The following is a 19,277-nucleotide window of genomic DNA, read 5'->3' on the forward strand; positions in this document are numbered from 1 at the left end:
AGACAGACATGGCTCTGTCGACTCGGCTATTGATGCTGATCAAGAATATATATACTTTATGGGGTCGGAAACGATTCCTTCTGGACGTTACATACATCCACTTTTACCACAAATCTAATATACCCCAATACTCATTTTGAGTATCGGATATAAAAAGCTTGATTTCATACCATTTAATATTCATCCAAGAACAATTAGGTATTAAAGAAAAACCAACCAGTCTTCAAGACAAAAATTATTGAGTTATAGCAAGAATAAAAATAAAAACGAGAGGGAACGTTGTGAGTTGCTGCGTACACCGCAACTCTACATTTATATCCGATACTTAGTCAGTATGGCTCTCCTCCGGCAGACGCCGCTAATATTGAACGACACGACAAAGAGTGCGTGCGAGAGAGACAGAAAATCAGTCTGAGCGTAACGTCGGGCGCTGCGTAGCCAGTGCAAATTGATTTGTTCCTTTTGGCTACAAAAATGATCTGATCTGATCCAGATTCAGCAATCTGATAGATATGATCATTATTTTTTTTAGTTTTCTCGTATCCTCAATATTGTGGATGCAACAGTTTTTCGTCCTTTGTGGGGGCGGAAGGGGGTGGGGCGAAATTTTCAGATATACGTTTTATAGTGAGATCTAACAGGAGTGCGGATACCAAATTTGGTTACTCTAGCCTTAATAGCATAGCTCGCAAACGACGGTCAACACTTTTTCCCTTTGCTGTCTCGTCACTGACAAAACCGAAAAAGACCACGAAGACACGGTCTCTCACTGAGCAGAACACTTTTTGTCTCTTCGCTTGTGTTATGTGTTTCGGGTTTTCGGGTGAGCCCGACACACGATCGTGTCTCACAATAACAACTTAGAAAGACACTTTGGTCAAGCGCTCACAGCAAAAGTGTCTTTAGATGAGCAGAACCAAAAAAGTGCCTGAGTAAAGTGTTTTTAGTTTTTTTTTCGTGTATATGTTTATTTATTCATGTTTTCCGCATCTTTTGGGCTATTGTATTGTAATATGTATATTTATTTGCAAAATTGGCAAACGAACATTTTCGTTTTGCTTTTCACGATTCATTTTAAGCTCCAATAGTCAAACCGTATAGAATTCACAAAAATTGATAGTTGCCATAAGCATCACACGTACAAGCACGCATACATACGCAAAAGACACTTTGTTCGTTCACTCGCGACAAGATGCTCAGTGAAAAACAGGAACAAAAGAGAAGTGAAAAAATCGGTCTTTGCTTGAGCGAAGAGCGAGTTGAGCAAAAACAGATTTGATCGGGTCTTTTCAGTCCATTTTCTCAATGTGTCCGTCAATGAGAGGTTTTTATCAGACACGTCGAAAGTGTCAACAGTTATTTGCGAGCTATGCTTAATAGTCTTAATTAATAGTCTTAATAGAGTTAAACAAGACGGACAGACAGACATGGCTCTGTCGACTCGGCTATTGATGCTGATCAAGAATATATATACTTTATGGGGTCGGAAACGATTCCTTCTGGACGTTACACACATCCACTTTTACCACAAATCTAATGTACCCCAATACTCATTTTGAGTATCGGGTATAAAAAGGGACGTTGTGGGTTGTAGCACAGGCATACCAGAGTACCTGTATGTTTTTATGTAACCTATGTAACAATACATTTTCTACGTAATAATACGGAAACTCTTTATCTGGTATCAAAGCCGATGACTACCGCCTGCTCTTGAAAAAAGATACAGGTTGATTTGTGAGTGAATGCGGCAAAGGGGCTGATTACGGTAAGACATGGACAAGGTAGACCGCTCATCTCTATAAACTGCCCTTGCACTTGTCAGGAGGGAAGACACAATGGTGATGGGGTAAACATTGAGAAAGGGAAACATACACCCAGCGACAAAAAAAAAACGGAATCTGATATTTTATGCATTTTTACTTCTCCACCGTGGGGTTTCCTTAAATTTTATCCGATTCGTCTAATTTTTTTTGTCGATAAATCAATTCTTAACAAAAGTACATACTAAATTGTGTGATGTATTATTCATATAATTAAAAAAAAAATATTGTTCCAAGTAACAATATTTTTCAACGGTCATTTAGTAATTTGATCAAACAAAGGAAACAAATTTAGTAAAATTATAAAAACGATTTCTTCAACAAAAACTAAATAGTTTCCAATAGGTTATTTTGTTTTCTATTTACTAATAATAAACAATATTACTGCATAGCTTTTTTTAAAATTATGAATTAATTAATATTTTTGGTTGGTTTTTATTACAATTTGATGCTATTGGGCATCCAACCAGATATTCATCCGTTATATCCCCAAACCTAACATCTTCTATAATTTCCCCTGACTTTTTGACTTTCGCTTTCTTATTTTGGCCTAGATATTCTCTATCGGATTGAGGTCGGGGCTGTTAGATGGCCAACTTAGAGACTTGATGTGCAATTCCGGCATCAAAATGTTCATCTGTCGTTGAAAAATAGTCGAAACTAGTTAAATACATTCTAAAATTAACAAAACGTTAAAGAGTCACTTTTAGAGCGCTTGATTACAAAGTGCAGAATCGTCCTGAAAGACGTAAGTAACTGATTCCATACTGGAATACTTTTTTGCATTCACCATACCCTTAATCATAATTAACGATTCAGTTTTATATTTAGATATGAATCCCCATATCATAATATAAGGCAAATGCTTTACGGTGGCAATGCAGCAATTTCAGACAAGCGTTCTCCAGTTATCCTTCTTGTCCTCCACCTTGTGGGAACCTTCATCCAAGAAAATTTTTTCCAATCAAGCTCACCCTAATTTGATTTTTTTATAAAACCAATTTAAGCGAACTTTCTTCAATCGACTATGCAGAAGTATCTTTTTATCAGGTTTCATTGCTATTAAAGACATCTCCTTTAGCCGACGTTGAACAGTTCGAGCAGAAGTATCTTTTTATCAGGTTTCATTGCTATTAAAGACATCTCCTTCAGCCGACGTTGAACAGTTCGAGCCGAAATATCATTTGCAAAACGTTGGTGCAGTGCTGATGCTGTCTTAACATAATTTTGTAATTGATCTTGAGGCTCGTTTAATAATAACACAATCTTTTCTTACCCCATTGGTAAGATTGGTACCACAAAATATAAATTAATTACTAATTAAAAAAAAAAACTAGTGGATTATATTGAACTTTTTATTAGTTTACAAGAAACAAATGGACTTATTGGAAAAATTTACTTTTGGTTTTAAAATTTTTTTTTATTTTAATTCAATTTCTGCTTCCGTTGGTTCAAAACTACCGACTTAGTGATACAAACGTGTGATTTTGAAAAGTAATTTGTTTTCAAGTAAAATAAATTGGTAGATTTTTTGTTTAAATGTATTAAGCGACTCCCTCTCTCTCTTACATATCATATCCTTACATATTACAGAGAGAGAGAAAAACAGCAATTAAAAGGATTTGTGCCGAATTTTACAGGAAGAATGCAGGAAAATCACCCCTCAACAGTGCGCACGTCCTGTATATTCAATACCAAGGCGTTGCTCCACTTTTCTTAAGCAGAAAGGTCATCCTACTCAATATAAAAGTAGTTTTATTAAAAATACTAGGAATACTGGGCAAATTTTAACTTTTTTAACCATTTGTTTTTAGGTGGCTTAAGTATATAATCAGGACATTTTGGAGATGATTTCAGATTTTTTAATTATTTCGTTGACTATATATTTTTTATAACTTGGTTGTTGTTGTATTAAAACACTGACATATAGAACTAATTTGAGACAAAAAATGGGAGCTGTAAAATAAAAACTTTTCTTGATTTTCGCTGAAATTCTTGGTGTAGTTCTTGTGGCTTAAGAGTATGATCACCACTGTACTTTATGGGGTCAGAAACGCTTCTTTCTGGACGTTACACACATCCATTTTCCCCACAAAGCTAATATACCCCTATACTCTTTTTGAATATCGGGTATACAAATAAGTCCCAATATACCATATTTTTCCAAGTTTTCAAAGCTAAAATTAGGGGGGGAAAAAAATATTGCAAAAAGTTATCAATTTTGAATTTGAAAGCAATATCTTTTCTAGACGGTAAGCTTAAGCTTATATGTAGCTGCATTTATCAGATTTTCAGAATTTTAAAAGTTCAATACAACCTGTGCAAAGTGGGACAGCGACCCAATTTTTTTACGTAAATTCAAATAATAAAGCTAGAGACTTCAAATTTTGTACACAAAATATTGGCGACGTGTATATATATATGGGCGCTAGGAGTGGGCGTGGTCAGAAAGGTCTAAAATTAAGATATATATATATGCTAGAATATGCTATTAAAATTCTTACAATTTAATATTTTTGTATTAAAACTTAATACACTTTTAAAGTTTTGTAAGTTACAACGAATTTATTATTAATCTTCTACATCTATTTGTATTCGAGTTTCTATGAAAACATTATTGTTGTTATTATTATTATACAAAATATATTTTCAAAACATGGTAAAAGTTCAATAACAGCTTTCGGCAATGGGTCTTTTTTATTTCAACCCAATCTTTTTATCAGATAGATGCTCGATACGAGAGGATCAGAGAAATCCATTGCTCTTTGGAAAACATATATCATATTGTTGCGTCGTGACTCCTTTCGAGCATGTAATCGTCTGTCACTCTTATAGTATTTATTGTGTGTTTTCGAGGCGTTTTCTATTATTTGGAAAACGTGAATTAAAACTTTATGAACTATTGCCGACATCGGAAACCATTAGTACAGCAACTGTATAGTGTAACTATTTCTTGACAATATTTTTTAAACTGTTAAGCATCAATTGGCAGCTGGCAGGAAATCGCAATCAAAATATTTTGAAAATATGTGATGCTCATCAAGACTTAAGATTCGAGCCAGTAGATTAGGTTTTTCAAAGGTTTTTCTTTCTGTGTTGCACTCATTGGTGTTTCCTCTTCCATTTTGTTTAGGCTTGTCGACATGTAGAGCCCATATTCCTCCACATCTTCTCCTGTATAAGTTTTTCCTTTTTCGCCATTCTTTTTTTCCATTTACATATTTAACCTGCCATATTTTGAGTCCAGTTCTATAAGCAATTTTAAGAAAAAACTCAAAAAATTGAGTCCATGCGTGAAGTGGACTTATGCCATATTGTAATGTTTTCCACTTTCCATGAAATCTTTTGGAATTGCTCCACAGATGGGACACAATTGGCAAGATTTAGTTTCAGTCAAAATATTCACAACTTTCCCGTCTAAAGTGTCATATGCAGATCATATTTTACTGTTATGCTTCTACCATTTGAATTATGCGACAACTTTGTGGTTTAGAAGGCTTTGCAATGGGACTTGAGCAACTGTTTCGGTTACAGTAATATCAAGAGGCCTAAATTTAGATTTAGCTTCTCTTATTTTTTGTAAACTGGAAGAAAATCACACCATTTTCTATTGCTGAGTTCGCGAATGTTGTTATATTGGCTTTTAGTTAACGAATTTTCAAGCAGATATGCTAAAGCCTCATCCGACGTTAGTGACTCAAAATGAGGAAAAATTTAAATTCACCGTTTTCTTTGGCTTGTGCCGGAAAAATTGGTGCCTAAAGTGTACATTTTAGTGTGTCGTATTCAAGTGTCGGGGAGTGTATGTTGTGATCTTGATCGCCAGCTAACTCTGATGCTAATTTTAGCTTCAAACGGGATCCAGCGTTTATATATTCAATTGGTGGGCGTCCAACTGATCTTGATATTAAAGTCATAGAATTTGATGACGACGTTCTTTCAACTTTGATAACCATCTTGGACAAAAGCCATTTGTTATGCTTTTTATTAAATTTAAACATGCATTCATGCTTCTCCCGCATTTTGCCAAATACTTTTGAATGTGTAGATAAAAGCTCCTTACTATATTATTTATTTCATCCTTTTTCTCCGAGCTTCAGTTCTTCGAAAATCTAACTCGAAAGCGCTGCGGCGCTTCGATTATTCTCAATGTAAATACTAAACAGCTTTTCATAAGTGAACTCCACCTCACCTACAAATAAATTAAAATGCGCACACCGGCGCAAAATGGAGCAAAACCTAGTTTTAGGACTATTTTATACACAGTTTGCACTACAATAATACATAATTACTTTCTCGCACAATTGCGCAAAAAAGTAGTTATTGACCATAAGAGACGGGCACATTGGTTAAGTATTCTCTACCTTTGGACGACACAAATTAGTACACATAAAAACATATTAACAAACATGAGCACAAATTTTTTTAATATAATCAATCTACATACCCTGGCCTTTCTTTTCCATTACTTTGATTTAAGTTTTTGTACTTAGATGCAATTTGGTAAGCTTTCAAAGTAAACAAACAGTTTTTACTACCGCTTGCAGCTTATCAAACAGCTGACTTTAAAGCGTTGCGAAAAAGACAGGGATGCATTAAAACAAAAATATACTAATTAATTTTTATACCCGATACTCAAAATGAGTATAGGGGTATATTAGATTTGTGGTGAAAATGGATGTGTGTAACGTCCAGAAAGAATAGTTTCCGACTCAATAAAGTATATATATAATCTTGATCAGCATTAATAGCCGAGTCGATTGAGCCCTGTCTGTCTGTCCGTCTGTCCATCCCTATCAGCGCCTAGTGCTCAAAGACTGCTCAACGACATTTTATATCCGGACTTCTGTGTTATGTCACTGTTACAGGAATATTTCTAAACTTCGCCCCGCCCACTTCCGCCCCACAAAGAGCGAAAATCTGTGGCATCCACAATTTCAAAGATACGCAGAATCGTAGAGGATGACTATATCTTCTAGAGTGGAAAACCTGAGCCAGATCGAATAATTAATATAGCCAGAATCAAGAAAACAATTTCATTCTCTCTCGCTCTGTCTCTCTCTAACACACAGGTTTCATGGTCAGCTTTGCCTATTGCAAAATGTGATTTCAAGGATCTCAGAGACTATAAGAGCTAGATCAACCAAATTTGTTATCCACACTCCTATGATATCGGACCTTGACAAGTTAATTTCAAAATTTCGCCACACCCCCTTCCGCCCCCGCAAAGGACGAAAATCTGGGGCATCCACAATTCTCAGAGACTATTATGGCTAGAGCAACCAAAATGCGGAAGAAATATGAAAAATTTAAGAAGAGTCATTTTGTCTTTTGCCTAAAATAAGCATTAAAATCATTTTTTCAACCACTGGGTTGGTAACGATATACAAAAATTCAGTATTGTGTCCATGTATGGAACGATACCGGGAAAAATGGCGAATATCAAAATGTCTCAAAATCTGCCAGCCCATATCAGCCGAATGCGAGGCGAAGAGTGAAAATCAAGAGACATGTTCGATCGACGAACGAAACGACTAATCGTGTTGGTAGTAGCTCCTCTCCAGAAAAATGTACTTCTCGCCCCAGCTGATATTGGCCGCCTATTCTAGCTCTTAGACCTGGAGGATTACAAGTATAAGAGTGCCAAGGAGATAGCTCCATCCTTCTGTACGATTCCCTCATCAATTGCATAACTTCTCATCATATCATTGAAAATGAAAATATTGCGTTTCAGCAAGTTTGTATATCGTTAACGAACAGTGGCCAAAAAAAATACCACATCCTACGGTCCAGCCCTGAAGATATAATGAACTTTTAAATTATAGTCTGCCCAATTGGCGATAACATAACAGAAGATAACAAGGCGCGGGCAGCTTATTCTGTTAAGTGTATGAGCGATAGATAGATTGATCTCAGATACGGCTACGTTCGACTAAGAGACCGAATACACTAAATGCAAGGGAAGATGGAAAATACTATTTTATTTGGCTACATGACCCAACAATTCATATGCATCAAACATTTTTTTTCTAGTATATGTAAAAAAAACTAATATTTATATATATATATATATTTTTTTTTTTTAGATCAAATGCTATACAACGCAGTGTTGCATATCATTCATCACCCACTTCTGCGCCTAGTTGGCCTATAAAGTCTGATTCAGCTCTGGACAATGCACGACGTGAAGCAGAGGAACGCGAGCGGGAGTCACGAGAACGTGAACAGCGAGAGCGTGACCGACAGCGTCGCGAGCGCGAAGAGCGAGAACGCAAAGAAAAAGAAGACAAACTAAAACGGGAGCAACAAGAAAGAGAGAGAGAACGAGAACGCGAGCGTGATAGAAAAGAGCGGGAACGAAGGGAAATGGAACGCCGAGAAATGGAACGGGAGCGAATGTTGCAGCAGCAGCGAATTAATGAGAGTAATAAGCAAGTTGCAGCAGCACAAGCTGCAGCTGCCGTGCCAGCCCCTACACGAGATCGCTCTCCACATCGAAGTGTGGGAGAATTCACCTCGGAGATACGTATCAAAGAAGAACATACGCGCACAAAAGACGAACAGGATATTATGCTAATGCGTGCATCGGCAGCTGCCGCCGTTGTTGGAGATCCACGCTACCATCCGAACTCGTTGGCAGCAGTACAGGCAAATGCAGCTGCTGCAGCCGTGCATCACCATCATGCTAACTTTATAGTGGCTGGACGACATGGGTTACCACCGCCATCATCGCATCTTTCTCGAACTATGATGCCATCCAACTTAAGTGTCGGTGGTCCAATTAGTCATTTTGCTACGCCGGGTCCTCCAGGCTGGGGCATAGATCCGTACCGCGATCCGTATCCTATTCTGCGCTATAATCCCATAATGGAAGCAGCATTGCGGCATGAAGCAGAGGAACGTCAAAAAGCAATGAATATATATGCTGCGCAATCTGCTGCTCATTTGCGAGGTAAGGAGCCGAGTCCCATTCCACCTCCTTCAGCAGGGGCTTTGGGCCCTCCGTCGTCACATCACCGATTACAAACGTCATCTTTAGCCACCAGTGCCGGTCAACCGGATTCACAACCACCACTGCAAAGCTTACAACATACATCACTGTCGCAGCTGTCTACAGGTATAGTGGTCGGAAAGAGCCCCGCTCCATCAACACCAATAGTCATTCCTGTCCAACATATGATTTCGGTCGATTCATTGAGCCACGCCACCGTGAACACAAAAAAAGAATCAGATCACACTATGGGCATAGTGGTAAGTGCCGCGGGGGTTGGTCTTAGTACAGTACCAGGCGGTCTCACGGGAATATCTCCAACATACCAACACAAAACTTAGTAAAAAGGCGATGTTATAATAGTTTCGGGAACTTTAACCCCTCTTTGAACATTCACAAGACCCGCTCCTTCCTTTTACCCAGAGTTATTTCAGCCTGATCATTTAAAAATAAAATAAATCGCAACGCGTTTGTAAAGTAATCAAAAAGAAGAGTGACACACAAAGTATTGTGTTCTTTTATTTTTATTTTGTATTAATTGAAAGCACATAATAAGCTGTTAAAAGTGTTTTGTCCAAGAGTTAATTAAATTAAAAGGCATAAGAAAACTGACCCTCATATTTCGAAACTTGGTGTGTCCAACATAAATCTGGTCGCTTTGTTAAACAGCACTTAATACGAACTTTACTCATTTACATATTACTGAAACTAGTTTAAACTAAATATTTACGTTCGAAAATTTAGTTTTAGTGCATTTATATTATTTTTATAATGTGACATTAAGAATGGCCAAAAGAAATGTTGAAAATATCTTTTAATTTGATTGTACATATATAGAAAACCGATAAAAGAAATGATATACTAAATGTATTACCGCAGAATGAAACTGATACAATCCAAACTATAAATTACATGATATACATATTTAAGTATGTATAACTGTGACAGCTTCGATCCCTTCTTGCATTATGTGTTTAAGGACATTAGCACATATGCAATAAATGTAAAAATGAAAAAATCAATAATAGAATCATTGGTAACAAATAATATAAAGTTTTTCAATCGCCCATTGTGTTCCTGTTTGTTGTGGGTATTATACAAACATTTTTTGTAATTCCAAAGATAACACGGAATTTATTAATTTTAAAGACAAAACGCTTGTGGGAGCACTTAAGACATTTGTAAATCGACACGAACAAATATATATTGTATTTTGGTTTGTAAGTAAAGGCCTCTAAATATATTCAGATAATCCATAAAACTATTTCTTATGGAACTCCGCTTTGACTCGATTATATACATAGAGCAGATGAACCCGCCGCGACCTTGTCCACGTGCAATTTTTTTTTTATAATAAATGTAAAAATGGATAACAGAAATATGGATGGATCCTTTCTTGATTTCGCCGGTTCCGGCGAATTGACGAATTATTTTCGGTAGTAGTTGGTATTATACTATCAAAGACTATACATAAGGGACCAAAAAGCTGTTCTTCGTCTGTTCAGTTCGGCTGAGCAGCTGATTTGGTCCCAGAATCTTAGAAAAAATACACACTCTTTGGCGACGCGAAAACGTCCTATGGGTGTAAAAGTTTTAGAATTTTTTGCATTTCTGGACTATTTCGTTTACATTTCGTTTTCTTCCTTTTACTTTGAAATTTGAGCAGTATGACACTTTGAAGATGCTTGCCCCACAATATCTGAAGATCTGGTATTTTATATATGCCTTAGTTGTAAGTTTTGTTTAATATAGAATATATAAATATAATAAGCGGATATTACATGCGTGACTTCACATTGCACTGTGGGCCAGCGACCCCATTTTTCGACGTTAATTCGAAAAAATGCATGTCAATGAAACTTAATTATAATTTAACATTTAATTAGTATATACATTAATTTAAAAAAAATCAAAAATCTTTTTTGTTTTAATGCATCCTTGGCCTTTTTGCAACGTTTTAAAGTCAGCTGTTTGATAAGCTGCAATCGATAGTAAAAAACGCGGGAAACTGTTTGTTTACTTTGAGAGCTTACCAAATTGAAACTAAGTTCAAAAACTGAAATCAAAGTAATGGAAAAGAAAGGCCAGGGTATGTAGAGTTATTATATTAAACAAATTTGTGCTCATGTTTTTGAATATGTTTTTGTGTGTATTAATTTGTGTCGTCCAAAGGTAGAGAATACTTAACCAATGCGCCCGTCTCTTATGGTCAATAACTAATTTTGTGCGCAATTGTGCGAGAAAGTAATTATGTAATATTGTAGTGCAAGCTGTGTATAAAATAATCCTAAAACTTGGTTTTGGGACATTTTGCGCCGGTGTGCGCATTTTAATTGATTTGTAGGTGAGGTGGAGTTCACTTATGAAAAGCTGCTCAGTATTTACATTGAGAATAATCGAAACGCCGCAGCACTTTCGAGTTGGATTTTCGAAGAACTGAAGGCATACAAAATAAGCACGGAGAAAAAACTTTTTTGTCAGCGATCCAATGGTTTTTGACCAATCCCTTTTCGCGACAACAATGGTTCCTCTCAAATTAATGGATGATATTGGAAATATATTGTGGCTAAATCGTACTCCTCAGTCTATTAGATTTTGTAGGCCAATCAAACTTGAATTTGTTAAAGAGACTAAAGACCATATTATCCAAGAAAAAAAAAATTTGGATCAAATTAAAGATTTATCTTCATATGTCTGCACATTTATAAATGGAAGAAACATAACAGTAAAATATAATCTGCATATGACACTTTTAGACGGGAAAGTTTTGAACATTTTGGCTGAAACTAAATCTTGCCAATTATGTCCCATCTGTGGAGCAAGTCCAAAAGATTTCATGGAAAGTGGAAATATGGATTCACCGAAATTTAAGCCTAGACGTGGAACATTACAATATGGCATGAGTCCACTTCACGCATGGATTCGATTTTTTGAGTTTGTTCTTAAAATTGCTTATAGAACTGGACTCGAAAAATGGCAAGTTAGAGATGAAAATGGAAAAAAAGAAATGGAGAAAAAGAAAAAGCTCATACAGGAGAAGATGTGGAGAAATATGGCTCTACATGTCGACAAGCCTAAACAAAATGGAAGTGGAAACACCAACGACGGCAACACAGCAAGAAAAGCCTTTTCAAAACCTAAGCTATTCGCTCAAATCTTAGGTCTTCATGAGTCTCTCATCACATATTTTCAAAATATTTTAATTGCGATTTCCTGCCAGCTGTCAACTGATGCAAAACTATTTAAAAAATATTGTCAAGAAATAGTTACACTATATATGTCCTTGTACTCATGGTTTCCGATGTCGGCAACAGTTCATAAAGTTTTAATTCACGGTTTCCAAATAATAGAAGCATCAGTACTGCCAGTAGGTGTTCTTGGAGAAAACGCTTCGGAAGCACGCAATAAATACTATAAGAGTGACAGACGATTACATGCTCGAAAGGATTCACGACGCAACAATATGACAGATGTTTTCCAAAGAGCAATGGATTCCTCTGATCCTCTTGTATCGAGCATCTATCTGACAAAAAGATTGGGTGGAAATAAAAAGGATCCATTGCCGAAAGCTGTTATTGAACTTTTAGAAACACCATGTTTTGAAAATATTTTTTATAACAATAATGCTTCCCTAGAAACTGATACTTATTCTGGTATGTGTGAAAGTGACGAATCGGATTCCGATAATGCAAATTCATTTTCAATAGAAATAGATGTAGAAGAAGATTAATAATAAATTCGTTGTACTTTGAAAAACTTCAACATTCATCCCCCTCTAAGTATTAAGTTTAAGTGTAAAAATATAAATTTTTAAGATTTTTAATAACATATTCTATCATAATGGACTACGTGTTAAAAATCAATATTAGCGAATCTTTTCTTTTATGGGCGTTTGGTGTGGGCGTGGTCGGATCGGTCTAAAATCAAGATATATATACATATATACACGTCGATAAAATTTTGTGTACAAAATTTGAAGTCTCTAGCTTTATTATTTTAATTTACGTCAAAAAATGGGATCGCTGGCCCACTGTGCATTGGAATAATTTTCTATTAGGATTTTCAAAGTGCGAAGTGTGTATAAGAAAAGTATTTTAATTGAATATATATATTTTTATTTACATATTGTAAATTGCACAGCCCCACAAAAAAAAATGTCGCGCCTGTCTGACCAGAGTATCATATCCCTATGTACTTGGGGCCCCGAAACGTATGTAAGGTCAGACTTGCTCCATCACGTCTGGTTTTTTTTCTAACCTCAAAAAACCAATATGGTCGAAACATGGTGCAAACACATTTCAAAAATGCATCGGATTTGCTTGGATTTTCGTTCTTCTTGTTCTTCTTTTCCTTTCGAAAAGCAAAACAACAATAATTAAAATTCTATTGCTGACATTGTTGTCAAATCAGCTATTGTATAGCTAGTTCTGCCTATTTTTTAAGTTCCATTTCTATAAAAATCTGATTATGTAAAATATATATTTGGCTATATATTTTTTGTTTGAAACTGTGTGCAAAGCTTTTACCAAAAAACAAGCTATTTCATCATTTTACCACAAAAACAGATATTTTTCTTCTCAAAAGTTGAGAACACTGATTGATGTGTTATGCGTCGTCGCACTCATTTACTCGAACTCTATCGGCGTGGCATTCGAGTTCATTCAATTCATTTTGCGCATGGTTAATTTGAATGTCGGTTTTTTGTTTATGCATACCTCTAGTACACACATATGTGTGTGTTTGTGCAGAGGCGCCGAATATTCAGCCGAAAACATGTCTATGCAAGTTAACAACAACTTGACAGAACATCAAAAACCGACACAGGCCGCTCCAGATAGCAAAAACTGCTCGCCAACGGCGCACAGTGGTGATTTAGACGAAAAGACGTGGGAAAAGTCGTAGTTTTTTTTGCGCTTTGGATAAAGTCAATACACGCATCTAGAGAATTTTCCAAAGCTTTTAAAAATCAAACTTTCAAAGTATTCAGAAGTTTTAGTTAAGAAGATATGAGCACTCAAAAACGGCCATCACAGCTGTTAAATCCCATACAAAATCATATTTTGACCGTTTTTCGTTCGAGGTTGTGGCAGGTAAATCGGTATAGAAGCTAAACGGCTCCGAAGGGCTTTTAGACTTGGGTAATAAATAGTTCAAAGAACATATGCAAAAAAATTTTTTGTAAAATGCAGTCAAAGTCAAAGAAAAACTGCTCAAGAGTAAGGTACTAATGAATCCTTATGCTCAGGTACACTCAATATTAGAATAATTTTTCATTTCGCGCTACCTCAATAATGGTGTTGGTTATGAATGAATATGCAGGCTAGTACCTTTACCTGACTTTTTGACCAGGTTTTGCATGCAAGAATTAGATGTAAGGAGTTCATTTTAAATCTTGCATATACCATTCCGCGAGAGGCAGAAAATTTTGACAACAGCTCGCCAGCCAAGGAAATACAAAAGATTAGGAAAAAATTATTCAAGAACAATTCTTAGACAAACTATCACTAAAAGTGGACTGCCCCAAACAAGGATTTGGAAACACAAACGATGGAAAAAACGAAATAACTGCAAAAATAACTGGGGTGGAGATTGACATTATCAAAAGATTGGGTGTCATTTTGAATATTTTAAACTGCAAAGAAAAAATAAATACCCGCAAGTTTGGTGAATATGCCTCGAAGACTGCAGAGCTATTACTGGAAAAATATCCTAAAAGGAAGCTAACTCGCACGCCTCATAAAATTCTGACACATGGTCAAATTTTATTTGAACATCAGAGCATACCAATTGGAGAGATGCCAGAGGAAGCCCAGGAAACGAGAAACAAAGATTACAAAAAATACAGGAATATGAATACGTGCAAGACATCACGACTTGAGAAAAACCAAGACCTTTTCAACATGTTGGCAGCCTCTTCAGATCCATATATTTCATCCATTAGATATGTGAGATATGTTATTCTTCAGAAATTATAAGTTTATTAGATATTCCTCCCACTAAACAGGAAGTAAAGGGTTATTTTACAGAAACATTATTTACATTTTTATAATTTAGGTTAAGTTGAAAATTAAATACAAAATAATATTTTATAGTAAAAAACACTATAAAAAGTACTTTATCAATACAAACGAGGGGGAACGTTGTGAGTTGCTGCGGACACCGCAACTCTACGGTTATACCCGATACTAAGTCAGTTTGGCTCTCCTCCGGCAGACGCCGCTAATATTAAACGACACGACAAAGAGTGCGTGCGAGAGAGACAGAAAATCAGTCTGAGCGTGACGTCGGGCGCTGCGTAGCCACTGCAAATTGATTTGTTCCTATTGGCTATAAAAATGATCTGATCTGATCCAGATTCAGCAATCTGATAGATATGGTCATTATCTATGATTCTGCGTTTTTAGTTTTCTCGAATGTGCAATATTGTGGATGCAACAGATTTTCGTCCTTTGTGTGGGCGGAAGGGGGTGGGGCGAAATTTTGAGATACACGTTTTATAGTAAGATCTAACAGGAGTGCGGATACCAAATTTGGTTACTCTAGCCTTAATAGTCTCTGAGATTTTTGAATATCCCCAGATTTTCGTCCTTTGCGGGGGCGGAAGGGGGTGTGGCGAAATTTTGAAACAAACTCGTCTCGGTCCGATATATTAGGTGTGTGGATACCAAATTTGGTTGCTCTAGCTTTTGTAGTCTCTGAGATCTAGGCGCTAATGTTTTACTCTAAGCAAAGCCGCCTATGCTACGTGTGTGTTAGAGAGAGACAGGGCGAGAAAAAATGAAATTGTTTTCTTGATGCTGGCTATAATAATAATACGACCCAATTCAGATTCCGCAGTCTTAAAGATACAATTCTCTACAATTCTACGTTTTTAGTTTTCTCGTATCGTCGAAATTGTGGATGCCACAGATTTTCGCCCTTTGTGGGGGCGGAAGTGGGCGGGGAAAAGTTTTGAAATATTCTTGTAGCAGTGACATATCACAGAAGTCTGGATCCAAAACATCGTTGCTCTCGCTCTTATAGTCTTTGAGCACTAGGCGCTGAAGGGGACGGACAGACGGACAGACAGACATGGCTCAATCGACTCGGCTATTGATGCTGATCAAGAATATATATACTTTATGGGGTCGGAAACGATTCCTTTTGGACGTTACACACATCCACTTTTACCACAAATCTAATATACCCCAATACTCATTTTGAGTATCGGGTATAAAAAGAATAATATTTTACATATGAAAATATGCACCGGCAATAAAGTTCAACTTTAACCCAATATTGTGAAGCTTTTAGACATTGCAGCATAATGTCCTTAAGCAGATTAAATTTTGAAAGTTTTTTCTTTCAAATGTAGTTTGTTTCATGAAAATATCTTTTTTGGTTCAGAAGCTATTAATTAAGCAAGCTGAAACGGCAGAATGCCGTTGTTGTCTACATTGGCCGAATCAAAATTGGATAATTGCATTTGACAAAAACAGCATACATCACAGCAACGAATGACTGATCTACCGAGCATTCGTATCACAAAGGCACTGCCATTTTGCAACACCGGTTTCGACTATGCTGGGCCACTCCATCTCAAGGATGGCAAGGTTCGCTAACCACGTATAAGCAAGGGCTATATATGCCTATTCGTTTGCCTGGTCACATCGGCAATACATTTGGAACTTGCCACGGATCTCACCATTGAAACGTTCCTGTCTGCCATGTGTGCCAAAACCTACAGTGACAATGGCTCAAATTTCATCGGCGCGAAACGCTCACTCGATGGAATGCAAACCCTAATGGCGTCACAGCAACACATCGACGTGGTTACTCATACCTTGGCGGATGCTGGCATCCAATGGGTATTCATTCCTGCTGGTTCACCTCATTGGGGTGGAAAATGGGAATAGGTAGTTCGATCGGTTAAATTTCACATTCGACGAGTCGTCGGAACCTCAACGCGTACCCTACTCGTGCAGGTCAGCGCAATGGTCAACTCACGTCCTCTGTGCTACACACCGGATACTGAGGTCAACTATTTATCGCCGGCTCACTTCTTAATTGGACGACCACTCACCACCATACTGGAGGCTGACTTGGGTCACATTCCTGTGGGTCGATTGGGGTACTGGCAGAGTATCCAGTCCATGTACCAAGGTTTCTGGAAACAATGGCATCAGGAGTACCTGACCACTCTGCAGCAGCGTCCAAAATGGACCACGTCAATCCATAACATCTCGATCGGGGACGTTGTGCTAGCTAAGAAGTCCAACAGCCCACCGGCTTCATAGCACATTGCACGACTTATAGAAGCCTATCCAGGAAAGGACGAACTGGTTAGAGCAGTCAAGCTCAAGACCGCTTCTGCAGAATTAACTCGACCAATTACTAAAATTGCGGTATTGCCCCATTCAGAAACTGTGTTTCAGGGCGGGCTGGGATGTTGAGGAACGCAGACGATATTCTTGGCTTCCCTTATTTAGAAATAAGTCCATCGCTAAGCGAAGAAGCAATGGGGAAAAGGGAGCAAGAAAAGATTGGAAGAGACGCCAAATCTGTATACACACATATTCTTTTTCGCCGCTGCGACGTCATTTTCAGTACCAAATAGACATCGTACCGGAAAAGAACAAAATAAATACAGTCCACAAAAATCACTCGAGCGTATTATTCAAGAACATACCTCTTTATAAATTCGGAAATTCCAGGTGTTGTACTCTCCTCTTCTGGCGCTGGATGCTCCCACTCATAGCTTTCCTTTGGTATATGTATGTATCTGCAGACAGGGTATTGTTGCGGTATTGTTGCACACGTCGCGGTCAATTTGGTAATTTATTTTGAGTACATATGTATCTATGTATGTACATGTGTATGCTAGATTTTAATATATTTTTCACTCGTGTCACTATCACTATTTTAATACTTTTAATTTGCTAGTCCACCCGGGGATCTATGAAATTTTAGAATTGTTTTTCTAAATAAAAATACCGACAACTTGGGTGGCTGCAAATATTTATATTTTAAACGACGAAAATTCAAATAGCTTTTTTCGACATTTAACAAAGTATTCAAACAATTTCTTCTTAGCCTAGCTTACCTACGGTGGCAAGGCTGGGCGTATTCGCCAAGAGCGAGAGAGCGAGCTTTTATTGCGCTCCCGCTTTACCCTTAGCCTAGCTTACACTAGACTTCAAAAGATTCAAAAAACTAATAACAATTATAACAATTAGACGCCAAATGGCGCTATTGCTGTATTTGAAAAATTTTTTGGTCTACTATTATTGACTAGATGCAAGCCTAGATGCAAGGACTTGAGTTTCTTATTGATGTATATAGCAAAACAACCACCTTTTCTTTACCGATCAGATCGGTATAGATAAAATCCATTACACAAGATGACATTATCACATAGATGCGGCATAAGATTGTTCAAAAATATTTCGGAACTCATTAATCTTACCATACAGACTCTGAGCATATGACACTCTGGCATCTTTTTGTTTTGCCAGCGTACGAATCAATATCCTACTATTTGTTGGAAGTCTATTCATATACTTAAAATCACTTCTAACTCTATAAAAACACTAAAACTTAAACATTAACATTAACATACTACTAGGGCTAAGAAAGATATAAGACAGAAGAAAGTAATTGAAATTCGCATTAAAATTGTTTGAAATTTTAGTAACGAAAAAGGTTGTTCTGGCCTGTTTCAACTGGCCTGTCAACTTCACCTGGATCACTTGCTGCAAAGCCATCTTCGGAGGTATCCCGTAACCATTTTGTATTAAAGTAATATTTAATATGTATTTTATATAATTTTCATTAACTCATCCAGCTCTGTGGGGCTAGCTTCTGATTCGCATTAGTACGACATGGTCGTACCAATCATGCTTACGTAATTATGTGGCACTCTGTAGTCAAAACAGCACTTTCCAAGTCTGCGTAGGCCATACCTCTATATTTAAATAAAAACTATTAATATTTTTTCACTTACAGTACAACTTTATCTTGTGCACAAGAATGCTATTGGTCCTGCTTAGATTCATGGAATTCCTTAGTTATGTCTTAACCAGATTAAAATGCCTTAATACCCGCTCAATTGCCGCGTTTGACCACGGAAATTATTAGGTTATTGCAGTAGGCAAGCTAATGTTCCAAATAATAAGGCTTTGGTAATTTATATATTAATATACTTGCTTATTTTATCTATTCATCTGCACGCACTCGTCGCTTACAAAAAGTGAGCTCAATTAAAGGAGGGAGAAGCAAAGAGCGCAAAAATTAGTACATGACGCCATTGTAATATTCAGCTTTTTCGTGCCCTCTTTTGTACACATTGCGAGAGCATTTGCAGTGCTGTTGCAGCTGTTTTCACCAGAATCTTTGTAGAAGTAAGCCTCCAAAACCTAGGGCTATCGCTGAAATTTTCTGTCTTTATTAAATTAATATCGCTATATTTGCATTCAATTTCTGAATTT

At 36.9% G+C, this 19,277-nt stretch overlaps 1 protein-coding gene across 8 annotated transcripts in view; it reads left to right on the top strand.

Annotated features, from left to right (window-relative positions):
- LOC117186700 (mucin-3A) overlaps positions 1–9,858 on the top strand; it is a 49,644-nt gene extending 39,786 nt beyond the window's left edge. For all 8 annotated transcript variants that reach the window (XM_033387791.1, XM_033387787.1, XM_033387788.1 and 5 more), the window contains one exon: positions 7,907–9,858. In XM_033387791.1, the coding sequence (XP_033243682.1) occupies positions 7,907–9,152 (1,246 nt within the window). In that variant the 3' untranslated portion in view covers positions 9,153–9,858. The remainder of the gene's footprint in view (positions 1–7,906) is intronic.
- Positions 9,859–19,277: the final 9,419 nt, after the last annotated feature.

This window comes from Drosophila miranda, chromosome XR (assembly GCF_003369915.1).
Source record: "Drosophila miranda strain MSH22 chromosome XR, D.miranda_PacBio2.1, whole genome shotgun sequence".
Classification (NCBI taxonomy): domain Eukaryota; kingdom Metazoa; phylum Arthropoda; class Insecta; order Diptera; family Drosophilidae; genus Drosophila; species Drosophila miranda.